Raw genomic sequence first — 13,733 nt, 5'->3', positions numbered from 1 at the left:
ATCTTTCTGTTTTTCCGTATATCAACTCTTTTCCAATCCTCGGCCGCATCGAACGAATATTTATATTACACCGAACTTCCCTAAAAAAAGTCCTAGTTTTCGTGGCAATTCCTTAATATCAGTAAACTTATCGGCCTTCCTTGTTATGTTAAAAGGCGTCGTCTTTCTTGCTTCAGTCATGATTGACAGGCATTGATCAACAGAGTAAATATTTTGATGTTTCCTAATCGCCTTTTTTACAGTAGCAAAATCTCTGTCAGAGTCGATGAACTTGTGATGAATTTTCTTAAATCTGCCAGATTTTATTAAATAATGCCAGACACACAATGAAAAAGTTTTTGTTCTGACTTCCTACAGAGTCACTCCATGCTATTAGGTGACCAAAACTTTCATTTCCTTCTTTAATATTTATTTATTTTCAAGAAATGCTAATATTGACCTACCCATTTTCCTCAGGTCCCCGAGATCCTTCATCTTCGGTGCAAATATGAAAATACCTTTCACCGTTCTTTTGCTGTGTTGAAACTGAATGAACTCCTAGATTATAGAGCCATACTTGCCGTAAGTAAAAAGCTTTACCAGTAGAAATTTTTGGCAAAGGAAGTGTTTTCTGTAAATCGAAAGTAATATAAAGGATTTTATCGTTACTCTTTTGTTGTTCAAAAGCTTTTTTAAATTTGGTAACATGCTCTGCATTCTCTTCCACATCACATATTTTACAAGTATCGGTTTTGGAAGAACCAAATCCAAAATTAAAATCATTTGCAAAAATATTTCTGTATGTGGCAAAAGAAACAGGAACAACGTTTTGTGCTGCTAACTGTTCTTTGTATAACTCATACATCTTTCTAATGGATAACCAGAGTGAAAGATACATTCGATTTGGATTTTTATGTCTTGAATAATGGGACTTCTCGAAGGGAAAAGATTTAATGTGCTCGGCTACAGAATGTCGCTGTTCTTCAGAAGTTTGATTAGGTCTGTTGTGATGGCGACCCCTTTCATCTGGTTTCGAAGTTATTCTACCAGCAGATATTTGGTTTCTAATTAAATCGAGTTTCTTACGCCCAACGCTTAACATTGCCATTACAGCTTCCTTACACACTTGTCGGCGTTCACCTTCTGCTGTTAAAAAATGCCTGAATGATTTTTGACGCTGTTTTTTAACACCAAATTGCTGCTTGGCGGAAAATGGCTCAAAAACTCCAAAAAAGATAAGAGTTTTTTCAGAGCCAGAATCTTCAAATGGATCGGGTAGTTCATCGTACAAATAATCACGCAGCAAGAGTACTAAATATTTTCTTTGTTGTATCTTTTATTAAAAATTCACAGTTTTCGCAATCCTTATTGCAACCAGTGGACACCAAACAATACTATTATTATCGACATTCAACTAAATAGGCAAAATATACTTCTAAATTTCGATGCACCTCCCTAACACAACCCCGCAACACCCGAAAATCAAATTCCAACAAAACAAACACTGCAACCGGCACCGCTGATCCGCCGATGACTTCGACTTTTTTCGACTTTGAACGAACAACTCTTAACTTGGTCCCATATACGAACAAATATTTGAGTTGACACGTTTTTACAAGATGAAATTACTTGTTTAGTAGAGATTACCCGCCTACGAGAATTCGGCGCCATCTATGACTCGAAAGATTTACTAACAAACAGAAAACGGAGTTAACACCTTTGATGGCACGAAAAGTTTTTCTAAGTAGAAATATCTACGGAACGCAAAGGGACGAAAATCGTCTGCAATGAATTGTGGTGTGGTATTGTTTTTGAACGGCAGAGCGACTTGATAACGACGGCTATCAGTTCTGACATGAACTTCAGAAAAAATTGTTTCACATAATTCGTTTTCTGCTGAATCAAATGGGAGTTTAGTTATTTCTTCTGATTCCCAGAGTCTTTTTTGAATACATTTTCCAGTAAAATTGTGTCGCCTTTTAAAATCGAAGAGAAAAAGACATGTTTTGTAATTCGGAGGTAAAGCAATTTTTCCCGAAAGAACCCAACCAAAGGCCGTCAGAATGGAGACTGGTTCGTTTTGGTTTACCCATTAGACAACCATCTGTTAATAATAGTAGGGGAATAAATCTGCCGACGAGATATGGGCAATATGTGGCCAAGAAACATTTTTAATCCTTATTGCGTCCACCCTAAAAGTGGGTGAATTTTGGCCGACCGGTTTAAGGGTGCACATGACACCGCCTTTATAAGTGGCTTTCGTCATACCGCTTAAACTGTAGCTTGAGAGAGAGCAGTCAAATCTTTTTAAATTCAGTTTTATAACGTATCTTTCCGAAATATATGTCAATTGGCTTCCGCTATCTAGTAGTAATCGGACCCGTTGGTATCAGAGACCTCAGCGATAGCAGTTGACAATAAGGTATTAGCTATGCTAGCACTAGCACCGCATAAGTAATTGATTGGACGGAATGTTGGTCATGTGTTTGATTCTGAGTTTGGACATTTGACCTCACTGGCGTAGACGAACTATTTGTCGGATTTCGATTGATATGGATTAAGCTATGATGCTTTTGGCAACAATAATGACAAGTATGAGTAGAATTGTTTAATTTTGTTTTGTTTGTTTAGTCGTTAAATTTTGGAAACTAGTTACAGCCATTTTGACTTTCCATTTCAAACCGATTTAGAGTATCCTGGTCGAGATGTTTGAATAACATATTAAATATTAAACAATCCATTCAGGAAAAGCTAGATTTTTCAGAAAAGCGAGGTTTTAGAATTTTTAAAACTGTCCGCGAAAGCAGCGTTATCAATTGATTATAAGTGGGAGAATGCAATCAATCGACAGAGCAATCGGCAAATGCCTTTAGTTTTGTCATTTGATTCAATCTCATTTAGCGTAAGGTTTTAAATTGTTTAATTTTGCTAGCGTTGGAACCCATGTTGACAAATAATATATGCTAAAGACTCAGATTTAAGAGAAACGAAAAAGCGCCAATCAAAAAAGGTTTAAACTTTGCAACGCGGCCTTGAATTTATGCTGCGATTTAAATCGCGTTTGAACAATAATCGACAATAGAGGTAGAAAAAATTTTAATTACTTGAGTAATACCAGGAAACTTTTATTTTGTTATTTAAGTATCTTTCGCAATTGTACAACTCCCAACATAATACTCTTACTTTGATTTAAATAATCCAATTTTTAAAAACCAAAAGGTTTCCTATGAACTATTAGGGAGAATCTCGAACAATCTCGAGTTGCTTTATTTAAAATTTTGTTATTAACTTCAGGTTAATAATACACCTCGAGGATCAATCAGACATTTTGAAAATGAACTGATAATTCCTAAAATCATCCCTACAAAATCCGCTTAAGTCACAAACTGAGACCTGGTGATGAAATTATTATAGCCTATTGGATTTTTGTAAATGGCCCTAAAATCAGCTTGAAGCAGGTCCTTTAATAAAATTTATTGAACAGATGAATGTAGTTTTACAACTCACTTGTTAAAGTGGGAGAATAGAGTGTGGTGTAGGCTTCTGGGTAGCTGTTTATTTTATTGTTTAACTTCTATTTTACTTAGAGGAGACAGGTCAAAATAGAACACTTCTCGTACGTAGCGCAACCCGGTAACGAAGTGGTTTTTATTTGACATTGTTTCCTTAGATCATGTGATCCAAAAGTACATCATAGTATAAAAATAAAACCTAAAGCCATCACGGTATATAGAATTGACACAATATGATCATGTTACTGTAGCTTAACCTCTAAAAGATGTCAACAATTTATATATTATCGATCAGTTTGATGACGAACCATTAAACACACGATGAACGGCAAATTAAACCATTACATACATTATTTCCCCATAAGTGTATAGAAAATCATGGACCTGTACGATGACCTGCCAGAAGTGCAGATATATATCCACTGGATTACTTCTTATGGGCGTATGGGACATAAATGAACTAAAACTCAATTTAGCTCGAGAAAGTAGAGCTATTCCTTTTTAATTCAATTTTTAATCCAATTAGGTATCAGCTACTTTAAAATAAACTGTTCTTTGCGCTTTTCATGAAGAATGCGTAGAAATTTTAACTAGAAGTGGCTACGTACTAACCTATGTGCAATGAGAAGATTCGACAAGTTGAAAGGAAAATCGAATTAACACTAAAAGTATCAAGCTTTTTCTAAATCCTAAGATAAAATAATAAAAAATATATCTTTAAAAAAAACCGAAACTGCATATTTGGCGGAGTGAATAACAACTTTCCTGCAAGGTTCTAATTCTTTTAATGACCTATTGGACCTTTGACCCAGAGTGTGTGTCTCCAAAATTACTGTAAATACCGTAACGAGAGCAAGCAGTTGCCTGGCACCTTTAAAATTGGATGTTTGACGTAATACGTACCTACTTATCCCAATAATTAGCATACTAGTTTCGAGGTGACGTCACTTCAAGCAGAGAGCTAGTGAAAATAAATAATCGAACGTTAACCCTTTTCTGTACCCTTCGGTCCGTGGGATTACCTAATGTTAAAGATTCCGTTGAACACAGATTGTAAGTAACTATAAAATGTCAATTCTTTGGGTTTAGAGTCGTTCACACAAATCCTGATTTGCGGTCGCCTCAGATCAATAGGACAGAAATTTTGACAACGGAAGGGTTTCTAAGAAACCAACCATTACGTGTTCTGTGGTGCATCATAATTTTTAAATACCCAATTGCTTAGTAGTCTGTGCTTAGGTCAACTATTCTAAGGTTCCTAGCAACATGGTGAAAACGTGCTGAGTTTGTGTGTTACATTGTTAAACATGGAAATTGTAAATGGAATTTTACAAAAGACTGTTCCGGGAAGGCCTAAATCCATTACAGTAGAAAAGCATATAGATTTGGATTACGATTTGGGAAATTTGTTAGCGTTGGACGCTAATGATGTCACAAACCCACTACTCAAGTAATAGTTGGTGTACATTTTTCTTGTTTGATGGTGATGGATTGGTTTATATTTTAGGTCCGATAGAAACGAATTTTTCTTGCAATTAGCGCGTGATAATACACAGCTCCTGCTAAATGAAATCTGGGATTTACCTACAGAGAAGGTAGATGAAGCTCTGATGGTGAAACTACCAGTTCCAAAATTAAGGCTGCCAAGGATGAAGCCCATACCAAAGCCAAAGCCTCTTACGAAATGGCAAAAATTCGCTAAAGAGAAAGGCATTACTAAAAAGAAAAAGAGCAAGCTCTTGTGGGACGAACAACTCAAAAAGTGGATTCCAACTTATGGGTTCAAGCGAACGAGAGCGGAAAGGGAAAAAAATTGGGTGATGGAGGTGCCCACCAACTCTGATCCTATGGAAGACCAATTTTCAAAAAAAATGAACAACAAAAGTGAAAATGTTGCTAAAAATGAGCTGCAGAGATTAAGGAATATTGCTAAAGCGAAGAAAGTTAAAGTGCCCCGAGTTGGAGTTTTAAATGCAGATGTCTCTTCAGCAAAAGATGTAAGTTTTCTGTAAGAGTGAGAGCATTTGATCAGAACTGTTGTATAAGTTATTATAGCTAATTTGTGAATTTACTATAGCTTCAGATCACAGTGGAAGGCTGGAACACTGTTCAAACACAATAAATCCTAGGCAAACTGAAAATTGTCTTTAGCAATGTAATTTTTTTCTCTTCAGTTGCAAGTGGCCGTCACGGTGGCCAAGGCGTCAACAGCAAGTTTGGGACAGTTCCAGAATAAATTGCCAAAAGAAAAAGAAGCCAGAGGTGTGTCAGCCATTACTCCGGGTGCTTCAAGGAAGAGAAAACTCGCACCCATATCAGCAGCATTGGAAAAGGATGAACAATTGATCATCGTTGACTCTATTTTGAGTAAAAGACCCAAGTTGGACGTTACGAAGGTTGTTTCAAAACACTCCCCTGTCCCCAGGTATTTTTTTTTTTAATTTTAATTGGTTAGAACAATTTTACTTAACTTATATTTTTGGCCATTGGCATGTATTTTTTTGTATAATTGACAATGATAGTTGCAACTGACAAATGTTTTATTAAAAATGGAAGAAGAAAGAAATGAAATGAAAGGAAATTATTAATAATTAATAATAATCATTAACCTATTGAATAAAATGCCCTTTTGCCAATTTCGTATAAGACAGCAAAATCGTGATGAGTTTAATATCAGAAAAGCTCTCTTTTACAATAAAAATAGTAAATTTTCTCAAGCATAAACAAGAAAAAATCATCACTTTTAATTTTCTGTTTTCGTTATTTTGGGTTTTCATTAGTTTTCTGAGACCTTTTTGCACCAGAAATATTAGACTATACCAAAAAAATCGATTATTTGCAGCTATGAGAAATATATAAATAAAATTATTCAGAATGAAAAAAAAAATCTTGAAAGTTTGACTCCTTAATATTTAATGGGTATTGTATTTTTAGCTAGAACTAATTTATCTGAATACATTTTCGTAGGGAATTTTTAGTTTTGAATTTTTCATTTTAATGGGAATTTAATATTTAATATTGATTACTTAATCTTTTTTTATAAAGATATTTTATTAAAAGTTATTATTGATTGAACTTGAACAAAAAATGAATTCCTGGTTTTATCCGTTTTTCACTCAATTGCTTTTACCAAATTATTATATCATGAATAGAATCGCTAAAAATAATTTTAAAAATAACAATTAATTAGGATATTTTTCACATTAGTATAATGTTGTATTTGTAAATTTGTAAATTTTGTAACTCTCCTCCCTTAACATACAAAATGTCTGAAATGTTATAAATAAATAATTTTCAATAATAAGATAAGATAATTGATAAAAGGCGGGTGACAACCATATTAATGGATAGTACAATGTTTGCTGTAATTTTAATAATTTAAAAATTCGAGAAAATATTGTTAAATATGGTTCCAAGGTTACAATAATACTGATTGAAACTCTGAGGGAAACTCAGTCATCAAATATTTTGGTCTGGGTATCACAATCGATCATGAGTTGAAACAAGTGTTAATGTTTTTAACAATGATTGATGATTTAATCCCCTTAAAAAGGCTTAAAAGGGATTGCCGAGTGTAGCATTGAGTATAATGTTTCTATTAAAACCTTCTATGTATTTTTGTGGTAGCAAAAAAATAATAATTTTACCCTTTTTTCCATTCTATTGTGGTACAGACAGGAAATGACAGAGACTAGTTCGAGACCAAAAGTGGAAAAAAGGAAAAAACAGAGCTCATCAAAATTGAAGAAGAAACCGAAAACTGTAAGGAACCAAAGACAAACTCGAAAAGGTGGCAGAAAGAGACGTTAAATTTAACAGGTAATATTTGTGCTTCTTTTTTTTCCTCTGGTGTTTCAAATTTAATATGCAAACGTTTTTCAATTTTCTAATTTTTTTGGAGTTATAATTTTAATTTCGATTTTCGCTGCTTCCCTTAAAGTGTAAGCTATGTGCTTTTTTACACGCAACAAAGCTTTCTGGTTAGTGCTAAAAATTGAAATGAAAATTTACTATGTTACATTCTAGTTATTTTTTTTAAATGTCCCAATTATACTCAGGTTTTATGCGGTCTAGTTTCTGAGATAGCCATTTTTATTTAGCAAAATGACAAATTACTGATGATTTACTTTGTATGAGAGGTGCAGTGAAAAAACTATATTTTTCCGAACTTTTGTTGGGCCCTATTAAAACGTTGAAGAACAAAGACTGCCAAAAAATATTAGTTTTCATTCTAGTGGATGTAAATATCGTGTTGATCGTTTTTCGTTGCTCATTTTTAAGGTGCGAATTTTTCCAACCTGCAAGATATTGACACCATGTCGTGTTTAAACATTTTTCATTGCTTTCTGTAAAAATGGACAAAATCTAGTAATTGTTTGGATTAAAAGATCCTACTGTTATTTATTTATTTTTTCTACGTGGTGGGTTAAAAGAACCAGATATTAGGTAAAATGTTAAATATTATTTTTAAAAATATGACTCAATCGCCACAAGTGCATTTAAAGATGAGTCACTTCAATTTTGACCCAAGTTTGGTACCAGCAGATTCCGGCCACGTGAACCACCATTTTCCTGTGAACGCAGACATTGCATTTTGATTAACCGTAGTTAATTTTTTTGCCAATGGTATTTCTGATCGTCCGTGATTCGTTTTCTTGCAACCTTTAGTACACTTGATAATCTGCCTTGCTATAATTAACTGTATCGCATTAAGTACAGTAGAAGCACTTGAAGCAAATTTATGTCATTTATTTGGTGCCTCAAAACAGTTTGTAAATCTCTACTAAAATATATTTTTAAACTTTGGAAAGCTCTTTAAACATCAACTTAAAGCCAGCCTCGGCCCTGTAAAGGTTGGCATCACATCTACGTCCTGCCGACACCCTGAGCCCTCCTTGCTGTGTTTCTGTCTTACATATTTTTGCAGAACAGTGTTTTTAATTTAATTTTTTGTACTTCGTTTACTGGTGCCTTAATGTTCTCATCATTCATTACTCATTTTTCATTATCGTCAGTTATCTCATTGTCACAATTTGGTTCTAATGTGGTAATGACAGCGATAACTGCGACTTGAATTCCATAAGCAAAGCAGAATTGGTGCTGCAGAGGTTGTATTAACCTCCCCAATTTCACCATTGCACAGAAACAATATCGTCTTTTGAGGCTAATCCTAATTGCTTGAGTTCAGTTTCATCAAGATTTATATGTATTTCTGCAGGTATAGATCCTTGATCCTATATTCTACATTCTGTTTCTGCATCGCTTATGTAAACATCCATTCATCCAATGTTAAGTTAAAACAACGAAGGATTTTAATTTTTGTTGCTTTTCTTCTTTTTGCCACCATATCGGAAGCCTGAAAGATGAACCCTTTCAGTTCCCTCTTCATCGATGACAACAATATCAACTTGGTGAACCTTGATGTCAGCATCATTTGCTGTTGGTCGGTACTGGTAGCTGAGTTGGCTGTCTTTTTTTTTCGGATTTGTTTATTGTTCGATATTAAAATATGTCTCCATTTTAATTTAAACGCCTGTAGAGACACCTAATGCGCAAATATCAGAAAGCAAGTGCAGGTCAGAGGGACACTCGGACTTTGAGCTTCACAAGTTTACAACTCAAATTTTCATTCTTTAATTTTTTTGCCACCTAGTTATTAATTACAACATACCTAAAGACTATTCACATATTTTCTGGATTCCTGCTGCGTCTGCGTGCCTCCTTCAGAGCTTAACTGCAACTGGCTCGCATTCTTCTCTGTACTTGCTTATATATTGTTTAATAGGGGTTGAGCTAAAGGAGGAGCGTGAACATTGTCTCGAATAACTGATTCCCATAATGGTGAAACGTGAAGACCTGAGCCGCTTTTAAGATTATGTGGTTGCCAATAAATTTCTATAGATTCTCGAATTTTTCTGTATCTCTCTACATAAATCTATGAGCAACTAAACCATCTTAATCACGACTCACCAATATGGGAATTAGTCTTCCGAGACAATGTTCATACTTAAGCTCCGCCTTCGTCAAACAGTATATAAATAGCTAGAAAATCAGTTTCAGCTAAGCTCTGAAGAAGCCAACAGGATTAATCAACAAACGACACAGAAGGAATACAAAAGACTGGTAAATTGTATTACAGTAGTCTGTGGAAGTTTCTTTGAAAAATTAACATACCTAAAGGTCTTTGATGATCATCAGCAATATAACCATCGTGCATAAGGTGCATGCTGGTCGCAACATGGCAAAGATTACTGAAACTTACTGAAAATTGTCGTCGCAGTTAGAATAAACTAACTTTTGATATTTGCGAATCTAATTTGTTTCATTGCTTACTATACAGACACAGAAAATTATATATACAAAATAAGACAACAGGTTAAGGAGTGGTTACTGTACTCCTTTAACATGAAATCATCAGTACTTTGTTTTCTGAATGAAAAATAAAATGAAACTGAAAAAAAGTACCTACACATCATTATAACGCTTTTTACAACGGTCGGTCGAAATTACAAATAAAAGCTGAAAATAGGTATTGAAACTTTTATACTCTATGGAAAAATTTACTTTATCACTTTCACTTTCAAAATTCAAATATAATGAATAGGTTGTTAAAAACGTTTAAAGCATATTATGGTAGCTGCTTCAACCAATCAAGAAGTGGGCCATTGCATTAATTTTTAATTAACAAACTAAAACGATTTTCGAGAAAATCTGTGTAAATCAATCTATAAACCCAAAAAAAATTGTGTGTAAGCACAAGAAATAGAAGCTTAATAATTAAAATTATTAATTTATTGATAAAGATAATTAAAATCAATTTAATTTCTTGAAATTTAATGTAACTTAATAAATTGGAAATAATTAATTTAAAAAAAAAAGATTTACATTAAAATAAAATAAAATTAACTAATCTGATTAAAAAAAGAGCTTCATTAGAGAGATTTTTCCTGTTTGGCAGTGGAAGTTTTCTGAAGCTGGAAATCACAAGATCTAAAAAAATGGACATAAAATTTAAAGTTTATTCTGTGAAGTTTTTCCTGTATTTTTCACCTAATACATTATACCAATTCAATCAATAATATCATTGATTTCATTACATCTGCCCCATGAGTTTCTTGTGAACCGTTAAAACCTCCACAGCCTGACAAATAATTTGCCGTTTTTCTAAATTATTCTGGGAAAATCTGTTTTTGCAGTTGATATCCAGAACAAGGATCACCAATCTTCTAGATGTGATGCCAACTTTAGTATTTATGACTCCTTATTTTAGAGAATCTACATAATCCCACTTTTCTATGACTGATTTTTTCCTTGCCCAAATTCTCCAGTGTGTGCTTGTAACGTTGACAGTTCAAATTGACAAAGTCAGTTAAATATTCAAGATTATTCATGTTTTAGGTGAGGCCTTGCCTAAATAACCGACCTGACTTGAACTTATGTCTAGCACAGAGTTTTTATGAACACTCAATTCTTTGGCTTTGAAATTAATGTGTTTCAGTTAAATTTGAAATTTGGTTTTCAATTTATAAAAATTCTTCATTGGTAGCAGAATTTCTTTCTTTCCAGAACAAAAACCTTATAGGCCTATAAAATGTTGTGGATGAGGTTCTTGGATTAGTCCAAATAATTTTCTGCTCTTCAGGATTCAGAATTTGAAAGATTATTTGCAATGGTACTAAGGAAGGCATTAAAATATTTGATTGGTGTGAAGCTGAAATGTTTTCACTAGCAAATTTTTGTGTATATGGAATATGACCTACACTTCCATCACAGCTGCATCTATAAATAACGTTTATATGATTCTCAGTTTGTGTTACACAATGATTAGTCTAGAAGAAGTTTGATTTAAAAGATTTTGCGGTTTGACTTTTATCTTTATAGTTTAGCTTTGTTCTCCGGAAAACATTTTACTTTTGCCTGAGTAATCGAATAGTAGGGGGGATATAGCCCCGTATTGTGCTCGCAAGCATTCTCCTGTTGAAGTACATATGGTTTTTTAGTCAATTTTAATTCAACAAATGCATACTTTTTTAAATTCCTGATACTTTTTACAGTGTAATGTGATTTAACCTATGCCTTTAGCAATATTGTATTTTCCAGTGGCCCTATAGCGTTCTTCCGCCACAAAAGCTAATTCTTCCTAATTTGTATCTTTCCCTGAATTTTGTACTTTCTTCTTGTAATTTAATAATTTTTCTCTAATCTGTTTTGTACACGGAGTGATTGATCCAGTTTGTGTCAGTAAATCAGCAATACTTTTTTTTATACGCTTTTAATTTCCAAATAGTGGATAGGCGATAATTACGATTTTGAACGTTTAAAAATTGAATTGGCCACTGTGAGTCTCAAAGATCTTCAATGGGGTTGAGATATAGCGATTGCAATGGATATTGAAATATGGTCTGGTTTTTCTCTCTAAACCACTCCTTCACTAACTTGCATGCATGTTTCGGTTCATGGTTCTTTTGAAATGGCCTCTCTTCTGCAAACGGTAGCATTGTATTTTCCAACATCTATTCGTATTGAAATCGGTCCATTTCATCCTGTACCAGGTCGAGAAAAACATCACCAGATCATTGTGGTCGCTCCTTCATGTTTCACAGTATAATCTTGCGCCAATTAATCTTTCCATCATCAGATCCAAATGAAAAATTCCAAACGATTCCATTCTAATTCCATACTGGTTTTTCGATTTTTCTATGGGAAATGTTCTTTTTACCAATCCACTTGTGACTTAAATGTTGTTGATGATTTTTGATGGTCAAGTTTTGATATTCTAAGAACTTTTTTATCAGTCCTGCAAGTACTAGAACTTTCACATTTTGTAATGTTATATTTAAATTACAGCACTTTTAGAAATATTCAAAGACTTTTTTAATATATTTTACATTTTCAATGTATCTACAATTTTTTGTCCGAAGTGAGATAGAAAATAACTATTTTCACCCATTTGCACTGAAGAAAATTATAAAAAGTTTTCATACTTATTTTCAAATTTATTATCGTGACAAACATTCCTTTACGTTTTACAAACATTAGCATAATATAAATTGGATATTAAAAAAAATATATAATATTGAAATTTCTGTAATATTGTCTTATTTTTGCAGGCTCCACCTTACACATCATGCCGAAGTGGCGGTAAAGGATAGATTATGATAGCCCCGTTAAACCATTTAAACTGTAAATATAAGTTCGATTTGTATAATTAAACGTTGGAGAGCGTTGGCTTCAAATAATACATTTGGTGGATTTAAGATTCATCCCTCTTTCTATTTTTTTTTTTTATTTATATCTGCATAATAGTTGTTGATCTCAGTTTGTCCCTAAAAATGAGATGCCATAATGTTTTTATTCCTTTTGCTCAATTTCACTTAATGTAATAATTGTTTCAGAAAACATATGTGAGAATATAGTTATATTTATTTTTTGTTCCTATGATATGGTATTTTTTTGATCTGATATTTTAATTTACATGAAATTTATTATTTGAAGCCAACTTGCTATGGACTCTTATAAGTAAACGGGTGTTTACTTTTTATAGAGTTCAAATAACAATTGATAACACACAAAATATTATGCTAATATTTTTGCTTGTAGTTGTCTATAATTTTTGTAATAAAATTTATTAAAGCAGGTATTGTTTAAATTGTTTACCGTCGATGATCTGTGTATCGGTTCTAATTTGTTCTACACAAGGTGATCCCTAATGCAGGAGTCAAAAGTCAAAAATTTATTGATTTATTTGTTAAAAAAAAAAGTCTACCTAACAGGCATGAAGCTCAAATAACAAGTAAGTTACAATACAGATTAGTATAAGTTATAGAGCAATAATTACATCACGAAACAACCTAAAAGTAGGGAACAAAGGATAATCTTGGGTCGAATATTACTCCCAAGTCTCATTTGAGAACCTTCATCAATAGCCTTAGACAGTTGACAAATTGGTAATAGTAAGGATTTTAAAACTTTTTAGGCTGCCCTAGTGTGATTTGAGATCTAGTCTTTCTTGCGCACGGTAACAATTTTAGCCATATACCAGGAATGGCTTGGTTTCTCATACAGCTTAAAAAGTATTACAAGGGGTTTAGCCAAAACAAAGCGCAAATCATGTATAAGGAATGCCGGAATTAAATCTGGATCCAGTGCAAATTTAGGTTTAATTCTTTTAAGAAAATTCTCAAAAGAAGATAATCTGCAATTCAAATACCCCGTACGCTTGCCCTGTACCATTAAACAAAT

The 13,733-nt window shown here is 33.2% G+C and overlaps 1 protein-coding gene across 1 annotated transcript; it reads left to right on the top strand.

Annotated features, from left to right (window-relative positions):
- Positions 1-4,731: 4,731 nt before the first annotated feature.
- On the top strand, positions 4,732-13,127 carry LOC132699375 (ribosome biogenesis regulatory protein homolog). The gene is made up of 5 exons (XM_060666040.1): positions 4,732-4,941; positions 4,999-5,488; positions 5,666-5,916; positions 7,166-7,310; positions 12,602-13,127. Exons 1-4 carry the CDS (start codon positions 4,799-4,801, stop codon positions 7,299-7,301), a joined length of 1,020 nt encoding a protein of 339 aa, XP_060522023.1. The 5' UTR covers positions 4,732-4,798; the 3' UTR covers positions 7,302-7,310; positions 12,602-13,127.
- Positions 13,128-13,733: the final 606 nt, after the last annotated feature.

This window comes from Cylas formicarius, unplaced genomic scaffold (assembly GCF_029955315.1).
Source record: "Cylas formicarius isolate icCylForm1 unplaced genomic scaffold, icCylForm1.1 PGA_scaffold_3__17_contigs__length_32017465, whole genome shotgun sequence".
NCBI classification, from domain to species: domain Eukaryota; kingdom Metazoa; phylum Arthropoda; class Insecta; order Coleoptera; family Brentidae; genus Cylas; species Cylas formicarius.
This window is presented reverse-complemented; position numbering and strand designations above follow the sequence as displayed.